We start from the raw sequence: 24576 nt of genomic DNA, 5'->3' as shown, positions 1-24576 counted from the left end.
ATGAACGTCTTTGGTCCTAATACTGGAATTCTTCGACTTCAAAAGACAAATTTACGACTTCAAGCAAAATGTAGAAGTCGTAATCCTAATAGCGTTATATCCTTAATTTGTCTTTCTAGATCTTGAATGGACTTACAGCCCAGCTCAAAGCAATGCAAAAATGAGCAAATTATTAGATGTAGTGCAATCTTCTTAGCTGTACTAATTTTTTGTAGAACCATCAGATGATAGCAGCATAATAAAATTCAAACGTGTAAGATTAGAACTCTAAGCCTTAGAGTTATTCCAATACTTAAAAGTGGTAGTTTTGAAGAGTTTCTAGAGTTAATGCAGCGAATTGGGAATTAATTAAATTGGAAAAAGATGATGAACCCTGCGTCTACCTCTTAACAAAAAACATTTCATTCGGAGGATAAAAAGAGCTTGTACATACGTCTATGGACCAAGCACTGGGTTCACTCGAGGAACGCTTGCAACTCAGGACTCAGGACCGACGACAATATCTCATCATGACGTAATACCATTTTTGAGGCCCATTCATTCACCGGTTGGTCGCTATTCATTTGTCTGACGTCGCTTACTTCGCGTATTTCCAAGAAATGGTGGGGACAGCGTCGAGTGTCCAACCGAGCGTTCAATGGGAAAACACTGAACGTTGAAAGACAAGGAGTTGAGAAATATTACTTGGATTATTTAATTTTGCAAATACGCCCGAGATTAATTGAAGAGATATATGCACATAAAATGGGTTCACATGGCATTTTATCAAATAAAACTTGATTGCATAAATGGATATACACATATAAGATTGCTCTATGTAGATTGAAAGAAAGGATTCATTTATCTATTCTAACAATAGGATTATTCAAGTTTATAAATACCATACTATGCAAGAATTGCTTCATTAAATATTTTTGTTCCCTAAAAAATTGTTTAAATTGCACACAATTCCTTTTTACACATTCCGCTACAATTATTGTCACACCTTCTTTGATCGATACGCTAAACTGAAAGACTGTCCATACATATACTGTGGATGGAATAATGAAACAAAGTTAATACGAAAAGGAAAATTTAGAAACCGCTTATTGTTAGAAAAATATTTAACATTTATACATTTATAGTCTGGACTGTTGCAAAACTGTTCTGTGATAGTAGACTAGTTGATAGCAGATGAAAACCGCAATCCGTACGTAATTAGCATTAAGCAGAAAACAATAAAAATGACAGTGGTACAAAAAGTTCTAGCCAACACAGAAGCGGAAGGCTGGTCAAGACTTCTTCCTTAACGATAAGTATATCATTTCTAATTAAAATTTCACTGAAAATATACATATGATCTACAATAAAACATGTATCTAATTAAAAAATAGAAATTAAACAACATTTTTAATGATTTAATAGAAAGTCGAAAGAAAAGCTAACAACTAAACTACATACTTTCTACATACTAAATCTCTATGTAGGAACGTAGAATATGTAAATGGAACATTATCTATAAAAAGATTTCTGATTTGTTTTTTTAAACTGTGGATCTATTTAGTAATTGCCACCCCTATATACACTATATACCTCTCGTCAGCATAAGACACAGAGTTTTCTAAGATTTAATGGACTAAAGGGGACTTGCAGAGTCAGTTCAAATAAAAAAGTTCCTATAAATATACATTCCTTTTCATTTCGTTGGAAATACGTAAGATTTTCCGTTATTATTGTCAATTACGAATTGATACAATGTCTTCTAATGCAAAAGATTCGTCTGTTACTTATTATCAATCAGTGATTTAAACGATACTTAAACACTACTCATATTCATAGTTATGTATGATAGATATTTCTTTCATACAAGCGTTTTATAATGGGAACATAATAACAACTATAAGCATTACCGACATACCATTTCACATATTAGTTTATAATTTAAGAAAATTATCTTAAGTTTGTTATATAAAAATAAATTTGCTACACAAATATTCACATGTCTTGTCGCTGAGTACGAGCACTGGTCATGTAACTTGAACTCCCGTTGTCTATTATCTATGTAAAAAGTACTTCGAAAACTCGACAGCTGTAGAAAACCTTCAAACAAAAGGACAAACTAAAAAGAACTGATTATATAAATCTCTCTAAAAATGATTGTTGAACGAAATCCTAACGGAATCATAAGATGTGTAAGCACATAACGCACTCATATTTAAAAAATGACTCAACTCAGATAAATAAATTTTAGCATATTTTAAAAAACTGTTCATGAGCTTAGAAAAAAAACGGTTTACTAAATAAATAATATTGACATAAAAAGTAATTTTACCTAATAAGTCATCTTACTTAAATAATTCGTTTAAAAAATAATTATGCGTTATGTACAATAGAGGATTTTCTTGTCATTATTTAAATAATTTAGAATTTATATTATTAGAAAGCTTTAACTAAGCTTTATAAGTCCGACATTTAATTAGCAAAATCTTTATAATAAATAGAGGTGCATTTATCAAACTAAATCATAGTTGTAACGCAAAAATTTCGGTTTTTAATTTAATTAGCAAAATCATTATAATGAATAGAGGTGTATTTACCAAATTAAATCATAGTTGTAACGCAAAAATTCCGGTTTTTAATTTAATTGGCAAAATCTTTATAATGAATAGAGGTGTATTTAACAAACTAAATCATAGTTGTAACGCAAAAATCCCAGTTTTTAAACATGTCCCTTTTAAAAGGAATATGTAGTACATTAGTTTGTTTTTAACACTGATAGCGAACGATTCTGAATTTCATTACAAATTAATAGTAACAAAATAACAAAATTCACAAAACTGCGAATACTTGTAAATACTATGTAAATGTGTGTGAATGCAATTTTGGTCAAAATATTTAGCTCTGAATTTTGTTTTATTATCGAAATCCATTATTATCTATTAATAGAAGTTGTTATTTAATCAAAATATAAGGACATGTATATATTCTTGGTGAATATGGAATGGATACAGTAATTTTACTCAATGAATGGACCTGATTTCTCTTTGATGCATTTACATCGACTAACTTCTGACGTTATACCTAGATACATATAGACAACGAGATTGTGTCCATTCAGTCACAATTCCCTCGTAATTGCAACAATCAAGTAACTATTTCAACTATGTACACAATTGAAGCAATGCTTTGTCTCATAAGACTAATGAAGATGTTGAATTAATGTACACCCTTTGCTAATACTGACAAAACTTGAACGCTCAGATAAAACTGAAGTGCTTCTTATTTCAATTCTAGCCTCCATTATCTGTTAGTTTCACTGATGTTATTATTATTAACATTTTGGATCAAAGTTAAAATTTGAAGTAGTAAATCAAAAATGGTTTTTTTAATACAATAATGTTACTATCAGCGGAACGAATACAATATCAGTTAATTCAGTTTCCTCTAATATGCTTTTTTAAAAGAGAAAAAGTACTCGTAAATATAATAACTAGACTATGGATCTTTATACAAAAATCAAATTTTATAAATCTATTTTAAAAAACAAAATTATATGCTCATCTTCTACTAAATTTACGAAATTAATTTAATTTGCAACAGTCATGAAGTAATTGTCAACATATGTATAAACAACTGGAAATCCTTTAGTAAAAATATTATTTTTATCTAATGTATTTAATCTGCTAATTAACAAAAGCAAAATAAACGCACAGACTTTTTAACTGTATAAGTACCTTTCAAAAAGAAATACTAATGAACAAAAACAAATAAGTAACAGAGTAGTAAAGCTTTCTGAAAGATACATCTTTGTTTATACTTTTTCATAAAAATATTCTACTTAACACTTGAAAGAATATGCTAACCCAAAGGCATTCCATTTCCCATTTCGTGTATAAATTAAACTATAGATGTGTATTTTACGTATATACAAAGTTTAAATAGATATATTCATGGATTTTCGCACAGTCATACCATCCAACACCAAAAACACGATTCCAACAGAAGTCTAATTGAAGTTTCGAATTGCAACAATCATTATAAGGCTCATATAACTTCTATTATCCTATTCCATAACATAACGCAATTGTAGCACGCAATGTTTCAAAAAATACATCCTTAAAGTTCCAAAATATAGGTCCTACCTAACCAAGTGTAGACAGAACATGTCTTTGAAGTGTCATACTGCATTACCCATTCAATTTTTCACAGACTAAGGTACATATACACTAAGCTGAGTAAAAATTTCATGAACATTTGTATTCGACACTTTTTAACAACCATTTCTACCTCCAATCGAGGAAATAATGTACCACGCGAGGTGAGAGCAAAGTAGAAGCAAAGATATGCATATAGAACAGAAAATCATTATTATTATGACAGAAATGTTTGTGTTATTGGCGGCAAAATATTAAGAAACTTTTGATAGAAGCTACTAAAATAGACACACAATACAAGAACTTCATAACTGTTGCTCGTCACTAAATTAGTATGAACGAACAACAAAACGGTATATACCGCGATTAGGGGTTTTCCAGACCACGTTAAGTAATAGCACAATGTTTCCTGTATTCGCACGAAATTCTCGAACCACGACGGCATTCGTTCTAAGAACAATTCCCTGTTCACTCCTGCATGAACGTAGCGTGCAGAGAACCATCCCTACCATACAGAATAAACTTTCACCGGCACATTTGCCATCACGTCGATGACGTTGCCGATCAACCGACCTTGCGTTCCAAGTACCGGTATTTAGATTACAGAAAACATTTCTAGCTGGGTCGGAGCACGTGCAAAAACCTAGGACGTAAAAGGTATACCTTAGGTACTGTTCGCGACACCGTAATGGCAGCAGACCAGCTGACCAGAATTACCTTAAACTTTTTGTAAATTTGAGGAGAATTAATCTAGCAACGCAGGAGCAAAAATATCAAGCAAATTTAACGGCCTATAATACTCCTGGTATTTTGAAAATACACTGAATATCGTATTCCTGCAAGCTTACCATTGGTCATTTTGGAGGATTAAACACAGCAGAATACAGTCAAGAAGGAAATACGTTATCTAATAACGTTACATTATCTAATAACAGAATACTCGAAATTGTTACCACTACGCAATCACTAGACTGTGAAAAAATGGGAATATTAAGTAAGTTGCATACAATTTTAAGGCTATTACGTCAAGGTATTGAAACTACCATTTGAAGTTTGAAGATATTTGCTGAATACAAACGGAGTATCGAACAAAGTAAAACACTCTTTCGTTAATACAGAATTGATCAAAAGAAATTTAATATAGTAGGAATGAGACGAAGAATTTAACAATATTGAAGACACTAATTCCAGAACATTTAATATACTCTATAAAAAAAGCCACGCAATTTTGTGCGACAATTTAGGAAATGAAAAATTTTATAGTGGTTTTATAATATTCACTAACATCTTATCAACTGATGACATTCTTCATTCAAGAACACTCGAGACACCAAATTCAGTACACTTTGGAGAATAACTACAAATGCAGTAGGTATACAGTAGCATAACTCCATAAATTTGACAATGAGAATATATTCAGAGGATACAATGCTCGATAGTGAGGAAGCTAGAAATTTATATGAAAAACAATGTTTATCTACATGATCAGATATATTACTCGTACGCTATTGCGGCGTACCGTTCTGTTCCCTTTTCGCTTTTCTAATCTCTAACATGCTTTCAAAATACGTACGAATAAATATTGATCAATCGATAAATATAAAAGCAGCTCCTGTATCGTACAATTTGCATCTATTTCTCTGTAAACAACTATAGACACCTAATAACGAGCATAAATATCTCTGTTTATAGAACTTTTTAATTTTCTATTCCTTGATATCTCGACATCACATTACTTGCATTGTTATTATTTAAGAATCGATGAAAGTATGTTTATATTTCATAGTTATTAACAGAAATTCGATTATTTTTGAGATTAAGAAATCATAAGAAAATTAATCACCTAGCCAATACTTATTACGTTCTACACATTCGAACAGACTCTATTACGTTATAAAATTTTTTGTTGGGGAATTTTTCTACACTTTCCTGTACCTAAGTTAACTTTAATAATACATAAATGACAATTCATATGACATGAGAATAAGGTATCTACAAATGATGCTGCTATATATTTCAGACTAAAACCACGATATACAGTTCAAAATTTAATATCAAGTTAAAATAAAATATCTATGTTCACAGTTTAACAGAATACACATTCATTTTGCTTTACCGCAGGTTCGAGATATTTACTAGTCAAACGAAACTCGACAATTATTTGTACCTAGTATCAGTATCACAAATAGCATCGAAATGCCACAATTTCCTTTAATAATCCAAGATATCTTTTTTGCACGTCATATCGAGTTTATGTATACCAGCGTACGTAAACTACTCTTTGAAGGCCAAGAAATGAAAAAATGAATCGAACAATCCTCAACTATGAAGTGTGTATACATAAAAAAAAGTAGTCAGTTGAATTTGAATTGTATCCAGGAGCAGTTTGAAATCACGTGACAGCAGTATGAATGCCGGCACTTAATATTCGGAAGAGAACGGAGCATAAAAATGTCGAAAGCAAACGTCGATACTGTTCATTGACCTTCGCTGAAGCAACTAGTGTTCACATACACACACGCTCGGTACGTATGATTAATTTTCCCGGGTCAATGGTAATTGCGAACGACAGGACAGGGGACCAGTGAAACGGTGAAGAAAAGTGCAAGTCCTCTGTCCGTGTCGACGCGCTGAAAGTTACCGTAGACACAATTTCTAAAGAATGCGTCAAGTATAGACCAGATCGAATTTGAAGCGAAACAACGGAGCAACGCGGCGATCTTCCTTTCACCGTGACACGTCAGAGTAATAATCTGGGTAACGGGTTGATCAAGTAAAAGCATTGTCACGCGAGGATTACAGAAACAGAAACTGACTTACCGTGAGCGGAGAGAGGCGGCTCGTTCCGCGTGTCTGCTCGTCATCTCCAAGGAATCTCCCGTGTGCTAGGTGCGCTACGTGGGAAGCTACGCCGAGGAAGTCATACCGTTCAGTCTTGCCACGAAACCAAACGTTGACCGCTTCGAAACAGAATACGGAAACTTTATAATTACGAATCACCGGTTTTCGGGCAAACCCCGTTTCCCCTCCCCTCGCCGTTCGCGCGCATAAAAATTCGACTGCAAGGCGTAAACACCGGCAACAGCGCGACGTGAGGGAAACAGAAACAGGACCTCTCGCGCTGGTGTTTCCCGCGAGCGAGGTGACCGAATCCCATGTGGAACACGGGACACGTCGCGTATTTCGGGCCAGCCGAGAGATTCCCCGATCATACGGGTACACTTTCTGACATTTACCCACGCGTTCTGTCACCGGTGCGTGCACTATTCCCTCGGCTACCTCGCGACGGATCCGCGGGACGATCCGTCGAGAGATCCTATCCCCCGCGGCGACTCAATGAACCAGCTCCCTTGATTCCCGGGCTACAAACTGAATTTACGTGTCAAGCGGCTGTTGATGCTCACGTTTACAATTATACCCACGGCACAAGAGGCCCAACCGACCGTGCTCGTGAAAGGCGACTGAGCTTCTGACCGGCTTAGTGGGGAGCTCTTCCTTGCTGCTATCTCGCTTCCACCACACACGCAAGGAGCTACACCGTTCCCCCCTCCAACGCCGAACCGACGAAAAGCCGCAAGCTTTTGAACGAGCCGTGGGATTGGCTACTGGTGGGGGAACTCGACTGCTGGTAGGAGACCGCTCCCACTGTGGTGGCAGCACTGAGCGTGTGAATCGTCGGTAGCCAAATTTGAAAAGAATTTCATTCGAGCGTTGAACTGTAATGAAGGAACTTTCATGTTTTTCATTTAACAAGTACTGGCTTTTGGATATATTCATGTTAATATTTCTAAGATAACTTGCACAATTATGGAAAGAAATTTAATTCTTTAATACAGTTTATAGTGTCTCGCATAGATTCATGGATTAATCGTTTTTGAAATAGTCAAGTTTATACGCCCGACGTGATGCACTAATTATTTATGTAGGCAAATGTGCCTCAAAATGATTAATAACTCGAAAATACAGTGTGCAAATAATTTATAAAGAATAATAATTTTACTGTAAAATTTTGGTTTACATTTGCAATTATACAATCATTCATATTGAATAATTAATACCCTCAACAATTGAAATTCTACTGGATTGTTGATTTGATTTTGCAATGAAATTTTTTTATGTATGTTGAAATGTTTGAAGAACGATTAATTTGCGAATCTTTGTTTGCTTTCTCATGATTCTTTATACACCATTTTATCTCAACCGACAGATATTTCATTTCGCTAATTTAGAAGCATTCTATGCGATTTTCTCTTAAAAACAAATGAAAGGAGTTAATTTTCATAATGTGTCAATAAATAAACTGAAGGAAAAATAAATTGATTAGTCATTTTTTTAACAAAATTCGCAGAGATCCGCCATATTTGAAACGCCTTTGCAAAAGGCTAAATATAAAAATGTATATAAACTTTGCTTAAACTATAACTTGAATTCTGAGGTAGTCTTGAATTATAGGCATGTTCTACACAGAAAGTGTATGTATTTCTAAATTCTATGTTTACATATAATATGAAAATGACATTACGTAATTCATGTACAATGATGCATTTTTACAAAAATTATTCGTTGTATTACAGCCTTTTAACTAGATATTACCTTTTAATTCAATTTAATTTAATCGTTTTTAAAGAAGGCACAAAATACAAATCAGTATACTTTTTCCCACGAGTCTCAACATTTCTGTTTTATTTAATAATTGAACGATGCTTAATAGTAAAACTTTTCTTTATTATGAAAATGAACGTTTTACATATGGCTGGTATTCAGTATACGGTACAAGACCGTAGGTACAGTGGAAATTACGCTAAGTGACACAAATAACAATCGTTTTATGAATGGTAAAATAAAAAATGGTACGACTGAAAAACTAAAACAGAAAGAAACAAGAATTGATTGCTTTCCTAAAAACATATACTGATTTTATATTTCAAATTCATTTAACTTTTAGTGTGGCTTTTACACTAACTGAGCACTACTAGAATAAACACTAATAATAAGATTTACAATTTGATGACAAAATATTTTGTATTTCATTTCACGTATGTAAACGACTATTAGACTCAAAGATTCCAGTCTTATAATTTTTAATATACTGTGACATAAATCGCAAAGTATTTAAAAATTTTTACACGTCAATTTAATTAATTGAGATCCACTATCTACGGTTCATAAATGACATCCACTTTTATAAGGTTAGCAGAAATAATGAATCGATAGAACTAGAACTTCTGCGATATTCCAATATATCTACATTAATATTAAGACTGAAAACTTTAAAAGCTTAATTGAAGATATTTGGCAAAACCAATCTTTACAATATAAACTGTCCAAAATTAAAAATTTACTCTAGAAATATTCAAGCACACTGTTCGCTGCTATAAAACAGTTAAGAGTATTTAATAACAAGAATGAATACGTATTTCCTTTTACTAATGTTCACATTCGCAGAGTATTAAACACCTAGATGTGAATAAAAATTTAAGTCGTTCAATATTGAAAATAGAAGAAACTCGTGAAATAAAGACTACTTAATACTTGCACGTACTATACATCGTTTTAGAATAATAGTTATGCTATTTTCAAATAGCAACTTTTAAGAAACCAGCGTTAGTGACACGCAGTAGTTTAAAAAAGAGACAAAGTTAAACACCATTGATTTTCTAGTAACGAAACAACAAAGAAATCTTTTTTTATATTAGAAACAATTTCACACATCCAAGTCCTTAAATACTCCAACTTCCAAAATATTTAATATTTGCTTATTATACCAAAGACTTCTGCAGTTTTGAACAAGCCATGCTACAACGCATCGCTCGTCAAATAATTGCAGTATAGTGTACACTAAAATTTTTGTTACTCAGCATCTATATCAGTATATTTTCTTTTCTGAATGCCAATTGCATGGTGAAAATTTGTCTTTTCTTTAACTCTCATTACCTATATTAAATTATATCAATATTTATTTTATTTATATATCTATATATCTATATATATATATTTATATATATATCACGCCAGTCTCGCCATCAATTTAGTAACGTAGGTACACTTTGTCAACAATCACTCTGCTGCTTCACAATTTGTTTTGTCTACATAGCTTGAAAGATTTTTGAATGAATCACTAAATTATGCTGGTTTTTGCGAACCTTTCTTTCCAATCAACGATTTGTGGATATGTGGAATGACACCTGTAAACAATAAAATAACAATTTAAAATAAATGAAATATTATAAATTTGGCATCTGATGTAAATTTTTGTCACTTATGTCTTAACATTTTTAATAAATAACATAAACTATAACACTACTTCTCTTAAAATTATAATCAAATGTGTCAAACAAAAATTGTATTTGATTAAACTTTTTTCATCTATATTACAATGTAAACAAGTTTCACAGTAGTTAATTGTACCATCTTTTACAAATAAAACGATTAATTATTGCAACAATAACTTTAAGATATACAGTACAAAAAGAGTAATAATTTTTCTCAAAAATGATACTTTGGTTTGTCTAATAAAACTTATACCTTGTTCATAATACCATTAACACTTTCTTAATTTGCTATAGCACTTTTTTGCACATTCAAACAATGTTGGTATGCAAATAATTTTATTATTTATTATTTGCTAGTTATTAATAGTCATGCCACAAATATAATATAATACAGTTCTGATAAGACAACTAGGCAGTTGCAAAATACCTTAAATATATTGAACTGAAATAAAATCTGATATAATACTAAAATACACATACCTCCTCCCGCAATAGTTGCTTTAATAAGACTATCTAATTCTTCATCACCACGAATAGCAAGTTGAAGATGTCTGGGTGTGATACGTTTGACTTTCAAATCTTTTGATGCATTTCCTGCCAACTCCAGTACCTAAAGTAACCAAAATATTAACTTTTATAATTCATGTATTTTAGTTGTTAGTATTAGCGAAATATAAATAAGAGTATATAAAGACTATAAAATTTGACGTTAATCAATAGATATAAAGAATTAGAAATATTTAAATATAATTGTCGCTTAAAGACTTGAAGATGAAAACTTTAATACTTTACCTACTGGAAGCCTATTAATAGGTTTATAATAGGATTTGCCAAGAAGTGGAGTTTTAAACACTATATTACCAATTTCTCATAATGTATGGATATAATCATATTTCTTTAGAGTAAATGAAAAAGATTCATATGTTGTAAAAGAAACATATGAAAGTAGATGCAACGTAATAAAAAAAAAAAATGTTTTGTTCCTTGCTTATTAACAGTTGAGAAAAAGGCGGGAAACATTAGCTATAATGGCTGACTTTAGTGACGCCATTTGTCGCTAGTGATGCCAACGCATATAGCTTGGTTACACAGGCTCTTCCTATTGTGCGTATTTCCCTCTCCACGCGCACACACACACACAACTCTTTACGGACGCCTTTACAGTTTTACTCACCTCAGCAGTGAGGTATTCCAAGATAGCTGCACTGTACACCGCTGCTGTAGCACCAACTCGGCCGTGACTTGTAGTTCTGTTTTTCAAATGCCTATGAATTCTGCCAACAGGAAACTGAAAAGAAAACAAATGAGATACGTTTAGTATACGTAAAAAATGGTTACATACGAGAAGTAGTTGCTTTCGTGGCAAGGTAAATATTTACGGGTTAAGACGCATCATATATAATGTCTGTTCCAATAACATAAGGTCACACGCGTCAGCAGCTTTTCATGCAAGAAATATCGAACGACGAACAATGACACGATTTTTCGCAATATTCTACGTTTACGGTTTTTTTACTGTCACTGTTTTCTCGAAAACTATGGTGTATCCGATTGTCCTGAAAAAACCAACCTCATTTACACATGGAGCAGTATGCGTAACTCGGCTCTCTTTTAATACAACGGATATCGAGCGGTATACGGTGATTCTACTTTCCTAAGCTCTCTAGCTTTAGTACACAGTTTCGTCACTCGATAATACACGGTATACATGGTATCACGATAAATTACCAAATCCCCAATGGTGGTTTAAATTCTATGTATGCTGATTAAATATATAATAAACTTACATTATTTCATAAAATACATTGTAATCACTTTATTTTTATATTTATTTTTGTGCATGTTTATATAATCACAAGCATAACAATATATTAAACGAACTATTAACTATCGAAATTAATTATTCAAATATTTAAACGTTTGAATAAATCAAAGTTGCCGCATAATTTACATAAGTAAATAATACGTGTATCACTTTTAGTCATATTTCGATGACAGATAAGTGTAAACTGAACGCGAAAGAAACGGCACAGGATGAAGTCATAATCACTGTCACTTTCCATTATTTTAATGTGATTGACACAAAATAAAAAACAATACGGTCGTAAAATATTTAATATTAAATACTCTTTTTCTCTTATGGGAAAAAATTTTATTAGAAGTCATTAAGAGGTAAGTTGAAAGATACGAGAGGAGGGGGGCGACAACAGACTCAACCGTCTCGTTTGAAAACTTCCGAACTTAAGTGTAACCACCATAACTTTAATTCAAAAAATAATATATTTCCCTCAAGTTTTCCTCGATATTCTGCCACGATTCGCGTAAATCAACGTTAAACGAATCAATTTCTCGCTTTTTATTCACTTAAAAACCATTAATATTTCACATAAATGAATAGTTCATTAGTTATCTAAGAACACTCCGGTTTTTCGCGCCAACCATGATGATTTAACCTGTTTACCTTTAAAACACTCCGAAATGATCACGTACGCGTACACCGTCGGCAAATAACAATCTTAAAACGATATTCTACGCACTCGAGTTAATTGAGTAGCAAGTATTAAACTCACCTGCAAGCCGGCCCTCGCCGAACGAGAGACCGCCTTCGCCTTCGCTTTACCAGAGTCCTTGCCCGCCTTTCCGCCAGCCTGTTCGGATACAAAAATTGCCGTTAATTTGCGAGATACACGCACCAAACTTCGTCAGAAGATAGTACGAACATCGTGGAACACAGTGGTGTAGTAACGGAGCACGGATGGCTAAAGGATCCGCTGAAAACTCGCGGATACTCACCATTATGCGACAAGAGCCTTTGCGGTTCGCTACACGACAGACTTACGAGGAGCACAGACGACGCCGTCTAAGCGCGGTCCCGCCAAATACGCTTGGCGCTGTCGGCGCGTCCCGCGGTCACCCACGTGACTAAAACACACCAATTACAGAGGCTCGGTGAAAGTGCCTCGTCGCCATCTGTCGGTGGAGACCTATTATTACAGTTTCGATAGAAAACTAACGTCTCTATCTTGTGTTGCTTGAACGATGCTTCATGTACCCTGGGTAATTTTCCATACTACCTAAGATACATGCACTGTATTATTGTTCACGTCGACCGTTTATTCTCAACTCTATCGGACACTTTTCAACATCTTTCATTGTTTGAAATGCACCAACCGCTTGATTTTCAGTGGTTTTTATTATCACAGATAAAGTCTGTTACATTTTTGCTTTGACATGAAAACGTTATTAACATGAAAAAGGGAATTAATCATGCGTTTTATATTAAATGCAAATTTAATAAAAATGAAAGAGGAGAATGGCTTATTTATTCTCTCACAATGTCGAGAATGTTTTTTGTTCCTTGTTTTACCACTATGTCGTATATTCAATAGCGCTACGAAATGTGTATGTTTGTTTAACAAGAATAATATTATTACGATTCAGTCAATTTTTATTTATTGAAATCGGCATAACTATCGATTATGGCATGAATAATACTTATGATTATCTAATTTCATTTCTGTATGCGATATATTACGCAAAAATATTAGTCTTAAGCATGTTTTAGAATATTAATGAGACTTTGCCGGTAATATTCAAAATAATCAATCGATGAATCCGAGAATTCATCAATGATTAATTATTTCATTTCCACAATTATTCCAAATAGATAAATTAAAACACTATATTAAAAATTAAATTTTGAAATGTAACTTTATTAAATGCACGATAATGTAAATGTGTTTAAATAATTAAACTATTTGATACATTTGATGAACGTATTACCATTTAATACGACCGGTTAAAATTAGGGGATATAGAAATAATTTCTTCGCAAACATGTAAATTAAATTCATATAAATACTTGAACCTTTGTTATTCCATAAACGAATAAAGAAAACTGTTCCTAAAATACAAAAAATACATTTCTTTCTTAAACATAATAATAGTCGTTACCGTGAAACATGGTGATAGATTGGCATCGCAGAGATCGAAGAAACTGTATCACTCTTTATTGATAGAAAGGCAGTCATATAATAAATTTATACAAAAGATGTGTGTGTATATAGATATGTAGATATATATAGAAAATACGTACGTTGTTGCTACGGGGAAAATATCAAGATTATGCTATATTGAAGGAGAGGAAACGCGCAGGTATTATCGCGTTTCTATTTGAACCATCACATGGCAAACGGTTCGCAACTTATTACAAAATTATTATAAAATGATCGCGAGCAGTCCCTAACGTACACATCTCTATATTATTGGGGAGCACTGTCTAAAACTGCGGTTGGCACGACCATGATGGGTTGCGATATCGACGAGTCTGTGCGCAGACATGCGCACTGTCCACCGTACAGCGGTATACTTGTGATTTTTCCCGCCATTTTTCTCATTCCTCGCCCTTTCATCGCCACTGTACGCCATGTATTTACTCTCTCGCTTTCTTCTTCCATCCGTTCGTTTATCCAGTCGCTATCGCTACCGTATGTCATTGGAATTTGTTGTAGTTATTATTGGTCGAAGTGCGTTGCTTCGGCTAGCTCGTCACACTTATCGTCCAAATCTTCCTACAATTGTTCATGATGAAATCAATATTATTTCAGGTGTTCTATTCTTAAAGTACTTTAAACGAAATAAACACAAATGCAATGGTACGTAATGTAAAGTGAAATTTGAGAAATCTTAACTCTTTTTTATAAATTGTAGGTATACGTGTTTCAGCCTCATAATTTTTTTAAAATTAAGCTTAACATACTCATGTAAAAAATTTGAATGTGGTACTTGTGTGAAATATAATAACTAGATAATATTTTAGTAATTAATTTCGGAATTTGCATTGTATTGATTATGGATTTAAACGAAATCAGTTTTCGAAAAATAGCATAAAAGCATAAAGCATAAAAGCATAAAAAGCATAAAAATGTCTCTAATATTTATTCCATTGAAGATTTAAAAGAATGTTAAAATATCGTGAATATATAACGAATAGAATGGCATAATGAAATACAATTTCGCTATTCTTATCGTTATTTGTATTCCGCTATTTAAAAATCACTGACTTCTTTAAAATTTAAATTTCTTCAAGTAAGACATAATGTTACATTTTCAGTAGTGTTTGTAACTCTATTCCAAGTTTTTACTTCGTAAATAGATTTTTAAGTATATGAGTTTCAATTTTAATAGTTTAGTAATCTAATTTTGTAACGTTTAAACCCTGTGGCTAGCCAAAGTCAGTTAACTCTCACTTTCAAACTAAATTTGAATAACATTTAGCTAAATAGTTGTTAATAATAGTTGTTAAGTATTATATTACACGTAAAATGTAAGAAATGTTACCTCATCAAGCTGTAAGCATTTTCCCCATTCGATAAGAGTAATTTTATGGTCATTATTTATATCGCAAGAGTCAAGAAATGGTGCGATGCAGTGTTCGAGAGCCATTAGTGGGGCTCTAATAGGGAAAAGTTCGTGTCTGGAGACAGTCCTGTCATGAGGGTGGCCATCTAAATCACACCATTTCCAAATAGCAGCATTGGTCCATCGTAATGTATGATTCGTTTCAGCTTCTCGTTGCATCTTCAAATAATGCGATGGCAATTCCTGACGATCGGCTAAGTCTCGCATAATGTTAAAGAGCCAATCGCGCATACGCCTTGGGAAGTCAGCCATGTCTTCTTCTTTGCACATCTACACGAACGAAAAGGGTTTATCGTAAAATCATAAAATAAAATATAATTGACAAAAATAAACAAAAAATTTATTAACATTGGAAAGTATTTGAGCACTGCGAGGTCCTAAAGATTACAATTATATATCAATTGTTAAGAATTATTATTTATTACATAAAACCTGTTTCAAAAATTTTCGTTCTATTTAAACTCCATTGTATTTAAAAGTACATATCTTGTTTTTAACATTTTATTGCGTTGCAATTTTTTCGATTTAAAAGTTCTCATTTGTCGAAAATCGGTTCAATTTAAATAATGATATTTCAAAGTAATAATCACCAAGTTTAAAAGGGCTAGTGTAAATATAAAACTACAATGAAATCGTTTCTCTGATGAAACAATACATTGGAGATAAGATATACCTCCATACTTAATTGTGAACAAAATGTGACGTTCTATCACTTAGCGATAACTAAAAGGCGACTCATTAATGAACATCATCTTTTTTTACAGTGAATTATCTATACATACAATATAGGAGAAAGCGAAAACGACACAAACTTATCGTTTCTATATTCTATTTTTTACTGATTCATGAGAAATTGGCAACACTTACAGGCATCTGTCGGCATTCGCCATAGTACTCAATGTGAACATGTTGATAGTCAGGCCCTCTGCACCTGGCGTCTCCGGTGTCACAGAAACAACGCGCTTGGTAGACTTCGCAGTCACTACCAAACGTTTCATTATAATTGGTGCAAACCTTACGCCTCGGGTCGACTTCTTCATCGCACACCTCAACGCAAACACATTCGGCAGTGTCATCGTCAATAGCCTGAAATTATTACACTTTTTGTTGTAGATGAATTCTGATATGTCATCTGACCGAATTTGGGGGAAGTTTTAGCCGAGGCACACACGACCGACAGTTTCACGGTCTAACTAAAAGCCGATTATAGATTAAACAATCCTTTTCCTATCTAACGGATAAGAGGACAATCGATATATAAAGTTCTGTTAAGTCTGTAGTCCGCTGCTTTAAACCAACGAAATTGTCGGTCGTATGCGCCTAGGCTTATTCGAAAAAATAGTAATGAATAACTGGATAGGATGATTTTTATAATTCCTTCATTTCGTGATTATAAATGTCGCTAGAATGCAGTACCTAGAACGCATGTTTATAGTCCCGGATCATTTTGTTATCTCTGACGAACCTTGCAAACTCGTCCTGCGCCACAGTGTTTATCCATGCACGGGTCCATACGGAGCAAACTCTGACGCTTCGATCCAACCTCGTTTCTGCCATCTTCGACGGTGACCTCAGCGTCCTCCGCTGCTTCCTCGGCTATTTCGTCAGCTTCAAGCATGTTCATGACCTCATCTTGAACGCTGGCCTCCGTTGTCGTAGTTGTGCGACGACGATATTTTCTTCGTCGCTAAAAATCGATAATCACAACACCCTTTATGTCTACTTCAGATAGGTACCTCGCGAATCATATGTTAATTTCCACTTGCTAACAATGACACTAGCTCATGCAAATTCACTTGAAATATAATCCTAATGAAAAGGAAACCGTAGACTGTACTATGTTTCGTCATTTCCATAAGCATTTGCATTCACTGACACAATAATTATAGGACTTGTACGACTATTACCCTTATCGTTACACTATGTTTATTTTTTCGTTTTCCTACCTGTTGTGCCGAGACGTCCACCAAGAGAGCCACGAACAGCAACGCAAACAAAAGGAGCCGCAGCTTCGTCCGCATTGCGATTTCTGTGACAGACAATCAATCGATAAATATGTGCGTGTACATTTCAGGCCTGCCACGTGCTTCTTTTTATCGTTTAAATGGAAGGGTGAAGCAGAGCGAACGCGTTATCTCAGCAGAATTCTTTCATCCGCATCGTTATTTTATAAACTTCCTCCGCGAGTAGGGTTTATCGTTCTGACACAATTTATGTAACTGGAACCTCCAATTGAAGATCGTTTGCTCTAGATGATTCGCATACATGGTCGTGAACGGTTAATTTTGAAAATTCGCAGCAATGTAACGTGCACGAACGACCCATTCCGTTTGGGTCAGCGTAGCCAACGATAAATCTTAGAGGCCTTAATAGGAATAACGAAGCGATAACCCAGATACTTGAAAATCACGATTTTTACGAATGCTCCGTAACAAGTTGAATGCGTATATTGCGAGCAACGCAATTCCACTTCCCTAATTCTTTTTGTATAAGTAGTTCTTACGACAAACGCGGGTGATAAAATCTATTAATGCATCGCCTTCATTGCTTTGAATTGACGGATAGAAACGAAGGACGCGTTGAACTCATCGTCGGAATATGAACGCCCACGAACCGTATGAAGGTTGCTCATTTGTTTCGAATTTGTCATTAATAATTTTAAGTGAATCTCAGAACAATTGGAAAAAGAAACATTTAAAATACACATTATTCTTATGAACAGATAGTGTACAAAGTTTGCTTTAAAAAATTCTAAAGTACTTAGACCTATTTAAAAATGAGGAACCGGAAGTTTGACAAACGAAATATATATTGAGAAATAATGCTCATTATAAAATTCTTTCAAGCAAATTTCACATTGGTCTTTGCCCCCACTGATATTCGTATTGATATTAATAATAACAACAGAAATTATATATTTGAACTGAAGAGATCCAAAATTTAGCTTATACCTACAAAAAATATTACATTATTATTAGATGTTACATAACTTAAATGCTACTAATAGACATCAACAAATTTTATGTAAATTCAAATCTTCTACAGAAAAGTATTAAAGATTAAAATAAAGTATTGAGTTAAATTAAAAAGTACACTAAGGTTAATAACATGAAATATAAGATAAAGTATTTTATATTATTTTAAGCATTGATTGATAATAAGATTATGTTAAGGATATATATGATACAATGGTATCACATCACAAGATATCTTAGCTTAGAAAAAATTAGGTTTTATCGCTCCAACTTCTAGTTTATGGATACATTATCAGTCCTGTGAAACCTGAGAATCTAAACAGTCCTATTCAAATAGAGGATGTAATCACTGTATTACATTTTCAAACTGTTATTTAATATGTCTCTTTTGCTAATAATTTAAATTTGTTAATTCCTATCATTTATTTATTAAAGTTTGAGTATTTCTTGCATTGTGATATCTTTCCTTTTTTTATTTTAATTGTCCTGTCAGGCGAAATGTAAAGTACATTCTTAGAAATGGAATAAGTTAAAATAAATACAATAGTTTCAAATAAACTTGAAACTTTCATCGGCACTCAAATAGAATATTAGACATTCCATTTAATAATTTACTAATAAATTAAATACTGTTTTATTTCCATATCTTTACGCTGACTTTTTAAAAGCAATAATTTATTCAGCATTTTTCACTTCTTAAATGTTATATTCAGTCTTGGATTTTAAACAACCTTTGAATTAAAATTAAAAGCCTTGTTATAATTATAAAACGGTGGGGAAAGAAGTGATAAGAAATCTTAAAAACCTTAATTTATAAGAATCTCGAATAATAATACACGGTTATTATTTCTGGTAGATATTCATTATGAGAGATAAATAGATGCATTCTGATTCTTTTAATACTGGAGTAAATATATCGTTCACTAAATACATTTTAACTTCAATTTAATTATTTAAGATATTTCTTCGCTAGAATTAAATTCCAGTGAAAAATATATATGTATGTAGTATACAAAATTTTTTAAATCTTTATAGAGAATTTAGAATGCATTTTCAACGTTTCTATGTTTGGTAGTACTAGAATATTAAAGAAAATGTTGAAGAATAAAATTTTGAACATTTTAATTATAATATTAGAAATAAGAAAAAATTGATATTAGTAAAAATAAAATTTTTAGAAACCAGAGCATGAATCTCTAACTTTCTGTAACCAACGAGCTAAATATATCTTGCTTATGCGTAAGTCTTCATTCTGTTTGATTACATTTGTAGCAAGAAATTTCCACCAATCGTTAAACAGAAACCTTCAACAGCTATCATTACATGATTTAGCTACGTCAGCTTTTCTTTAGAACTTGAAAATAGGCTTTATAAATTGTAAGCATTTTTTAAAATCTCTATATACTCGAAATTTTACAGAAAGTTTATTAAAATTGAAACGCTATGTCGTAAAACTTAAAAAATTTGCACATTTATAAACTTTGATTCTAGCATGTGTCTTACTTCACTGTCGTTTGCTTTTTATAGCGGATGGTTTAATAACAAAGCATTCTTTGCAAGAAGAGATTTGAATTCCTTGAAGAAACGTAAGTATGTATCTTCGTTCGTCTTTTCCACGAAATCATGTTAACCCTACAGCAGAGTGTGCCATGCATATCACGCGAGCAGTAAAATATCAAAGTTTAAATTCTTTAAGGATACCTTAGATGATATTCTCTTTGTATAAAGATCCGACAGAATTTGTTTTGTTGAAACAATTGGATTTATAAAATTGCTGTTCTTAAGTTACAAGTTCACAAGATCTTGTGAAGGAGCTAATGAAACGCAAAAAATTTTCGAATATTTTAATACCTTCAAAATACTTCAGTGAAATTTCAAACTAGGATTTAAATAACTTACGAAATTATAAGAGGCTGAAGAATCGATAAAGACAACTCTAGGTAATTTTCAGCGTAGCCCTTTACAAGATCGTATCTCCTACAGGAACTTTATAAATTTATTTTCGTTATTTACAATGATTTTTTATTTGTTAGATCAATAAATCGAAAACGTAAATTCATACAATAATAATAGATTTCTAGTTTAACAATCTAATAATTTACACTTAACTATGGCTTTGTAGGGTAGAAAGTCAACGAAATTACTATTTTAAAAGACGATAGGTATACCCAAGGTCTTTGATAATTAAATTGTCCAAATGAAACATAAATTACTGAAAATCTTTTACTAATTTTTTCGTGACCGAATGATTTTTTTTAGAACAATAAAAATTAGTGATGAAAACAGCAGTCCCATTACTCACGAAAAATTTAAACAAAATTACTTTTATCTAAGCAATTGGATTTTCATGTCTGTAATTATTTAAAAAATTCAAAAAATGTTCAAAAGTTCAAATTTTGAACAAAATTAATTTGGATTAGGAGAAACCCTTGTATAAAATGTGGGATTGATTTACCACATAGTTAACGAAACATTGTTAATAAAAATTGATGCATATTAACACAGTGATATAGCGAAGTCAAAAGAAGACTGCTTTTGTTTTACTTTTTTTGTCTGAAATTGGAAAGCTATATTCAAGAATCTTATCAAAATTACAATATTAATTTCTGTAAAACTATTCTCATAGACTTCTCATAACTGCTAATAAAAAATATAACAATTTTTTAGAAACTAGATAAAGCAGTCAATTGAACTACATTGCTATTTTCGTATTATAATCATTTATATCAACATTTAACTTTTCTCGATGAATCTAAGTCGTGTTAAAATGATTATTATAATTTACACGCTATCATACTACTTTTATACTTATCGTTTATTAACAAGCTTTCATTTAGCTAATATAATTGGTTAAGAATTCCACTAAGAAATTGTTCTTTCGAATTGTCGCTGCTATATATGCATAGTGACTAGTAAAACTACAATTTCTACAACTGTAAGTGTCACGACATTGTGCGAACTAGCAATACGGTTCACGAAGTATGGAGGCGAGAATGTGTAGGAATCGCAAACGGCCCTGTTTTTATCGCTTCTCTGATCGGCGCCCACAAGATCGCATAATCGTCATCGCGCGAAGTTTCGAGAAATATCGCGTCATTCCAGTGACCTAAAATTCTTCAATTCGTCAAATTCGAGCAATGGAAAATCGCCAGTTTGGAAGGGCAAATTAAAATCGCTACGATCCTACAGATGTGTTTCTGTTTTGTTTACTGTTGTAGGCACGGAATGTTGATAGTGATAAAAAGTACCTTCGCCAGCAGGATGATAAAACGGAGGATAGATGCACTATGTGAGATGGGTCTTGTTCTACGCGTCTTGCTCAAGAGACACTTAATCATTGTTCATGGATATGTGCTTTCGAACGACGGAAGTCTTTTTTGCTGATCGTTGCGCATTTGGTTCAGATATCATGTATCACGATACTGCAGAAATTCGACAAATCGAACGTCTGAATATCATAAACTGTGTAACTTCGCCAAGAAAATATCGTTGTCGAGTTATTCATGATTATATAGTCTAAAAAATGAAGTAAACTAACAAGAGCATGAAGTGTTATTTCATGGAATTACTCATTGGAATAACATTGAATATTGCAATCCTAATATTTTTTTGATGGGGTGATGAGGATGTTGAATTTCCGCTCTAAAAGGAACGGTTTCCGAGCAATACACGACAAGATAAGTTAGTCGTGACAAGACGCCCACTAGTATGGCATTCACCGAGTATACCTATCTACGTCTGTATTATAGAAACAATGCTGTGCTTTTATTATTTAATCAGAGAAATGAATTTGTCGCTTCAGCGTAACTTCCTCATCTACCACTTTAACTAGATAATTACTCGCATAATCTTCCGCGTACAGAGCTCAACAACAGTGACACTTTTAAGAACAATTGTATTGGATATATATATACATGTATGTGTGTACGTACATGCATAAAATGTTAAAGCATTGTTCGATTGGAATGCCCATATATTACAGAGACGTTTTAAAAATGTCTTAGATATTCAATAAAGTCTCAAACATATTCAAAAGATATTTTTGAGATGTTCAAAGTTATAAATCAGTATGTGTTTAGGACGTTTTAGAAGACATTCATAAGATGTCTTAAAGACGTTCAGTTTACATTTATAAGATGTTCAGACAAAAAATAGACGTCTTCAAGGCATCGTGTGTTATGTGGGTATTCGATACATTTTCTGTTGATCTAACACGTGAAAGTAAATTTAATCAATTTAAAGGAAAAATTATATCGAATATTCAACTTAAACGAAAAACAATATGAAGATGAAGAAAGTTTAAATTCTTGCTGATTTTATTTTGAATTGCGATTATTAATTACTGTGTCACAAAAAACGAGCATAGGTGATTTCAATGCGGAACAAATGCACAGCAGAGTGTAAGTCATGTGAGTATTAATCTTATTTCAAAACTATTCTCAGAACTGTTATCGTATTATATATTCTCATGTTGTATTCTACAAATTGAGTTAGTAAAAATTAATTTGTAAACAGTACAATGAAGTAATTATATTAATGCATCTATGTAGGTAATATTTGACCATATCAGTGTTGAATACATTTAATTAGAAATTGATTCTGAATAATACTACATATCAATAATTATTATGTAATACATACTTTATTATACTTACTAGCACACAGAAGGATTATTAAACGTATTGAATGTTAAATACACATACAATTCGTTTGACATACAAATAGAAATTAATAAGTCGATTACAATTCACTCTTTTATCTCCTTCCTCCATACTATTTCTAACTTCAGGCCCTTTTTCAAATAAATATAAAATTATTTTCGCATTCTCTATCATTGTTTGTGAATACAACTTAATTACAGGTACTTTCAAAACTGTAACTTCGAAAACTTTACATCTTACTTTTACAAAACACATAAAATGTAAGTAGCATTGTCCTATAAAAATGAAAAGAATATGATAGATAACAGACAACTTTCAACGCAAACGTAAAATTAACTTAACTTATGAATAAGTTTCTATTTATTAGCTACGACTAGAATATTTATATATGTATTTAAATAAAGTTTCATTCTGTATTTGTACAAATGTATGTTTATATCTAAAATAATCATCCATAGTATACGTGGCATAAAAAATAAAAACATGAAGAGTCCACTCGTGCAGCATTTATTAAAATTTGAAAATTCATTCGAAAAGATGTTTTTAAAAGCGTGTAATTTCCAACTCTGAATTTCCCAATCAGTCAGTTACTTTCGAAAGGGCGTTTAGTCTGGTTGCACGGCTGTACATGGCCATACAGCCCCGGCAACAAGTCGCACACCTGTCACGATTGCAGTTACGTACCTCAAGTCACTTCTCTTTTGGCGATTCGTTCCTTGCCCTTCTTCTCAGGCGACGCGGCTTCGCTCCTTCTCCAGCCGCTGTCGGAAACGTTCAAAAGATCCCTCCAAATCGGTCGCTGGACCGGTACTGACTGTGCCTCTGCTTGTGCGTGTCGCGCGGAGAAACGCCGAGCTCGTGCGCCCGACCACGGATGATCTCATCGTTTTTCTTTTCCCAAACACCCCCGTTTGATCTTTCTGCCATATGCACGCTGGTTCTCGGCTCTTTCGTCGCTTTACGAGCAAGACCCTGCTGTGAATTGCGCAACCCAGTACTGTACGAGAGTCTTCGATATTCTTTTTCAGATTACATATCTTCGGGCTACGCGACCAACTCGATTTACGCTCGCGGTTTTCAAGTTTCACACCTTCTAGCGGCATACTGGGGTGCA

At 32.9% G+C, this 24576-nt stretch overlaps 2 protein-coding genes and 1 long non-coding RNA gene across 3 annotated transcripts in view; all 3 read right to left on the bottom strand.

The window, feature by feature from the left end:
* LOC143188303 (uncharacterized) overlaps positions 1-7559 on the bottom strand; it is a 65486-nt gene extending 57927 nt beyond the window's left edge. The window contains exons 1-2 of the long non-coding RNA XR_013003516.1: positions 7370-7559; positions 6954-7093 (exon numbers count right to left, since the gene is read on the bottom strand). This is a non-coding gene — a long non-coding RNA (uncharacterized LOC143188303). The remainder of the gene's footprint in view (positions 1-6953; positions 7094-7369) is intronic.
* Positions 7560-8585: 1026 nt separating this feature from the next.
* His2av (Histone H2A variant) lies at positions 8586-13365 on the bottom strand. Its single transcript, XM_076387779.1, has 5 exons — positions 13199-13365; positions 12976-13053; positions 11580-11693; positions 10886-11015; positions 8586-10318 (listed from the first exon to the last, which is right to left on the bottom strand). Exons 1-5 carry the CDS (start codon positions 13199-13201, stop codon positions 10257-10259), a joined length of 387 nt encoding a protein of 128 aa, XP_076243894.1. The 5' UTR covers positions 13202-13365; the 3' UTR covers positions 8586-10256.
* A 1028-nt stretch (positions 13366-14393) lies between these two features.
* On the bottom strand, positions 14394-24302 carry Sparc (secreted protein, acidic, cysteine-rich). Its single transcript, XM_076387766.1, has 6 exons — positions 24147-24302; positions 17773-17855; positions 17292-17513; positions 16694-16912; positions 15746-16096; positions 14394-14976 (listed from the first exon to the last, which is right to left on the bottom strand). The coding sequence occupies exons 2-6, from the start codon at positions 17845-17847 to the stop codon at positions 14920-14922; spliced, it is 924 nt and encodes a 307-aa protein (XP_076243881.1). The 5' UTR covers positions 17848-17855; positions 24147-24302; the 3' UTR covers positions 14394-14919.
* Positions 24303-24576: the final 274 nt, after the last annotated feature.

Source organism: Calliopsis andreniformis, chromosome 2, assembly GCF_051401765.1.
Source record: "Calliopsis andreniformis isolate RMS-2024a chromosome 2, iyCalAndr_principal, whole genome shotgun sequence".
NCBI lineage: Eukaryota > Metazoa > Arthropoda > Insecta > Hymenoptera > Andrenidae > Calliopsis > Calliopsis andreniformis.
Note: the sequence above shows the minus strand (reverse complement) of the source record. Positions and strands in the feature narration are given on the sequence as shown.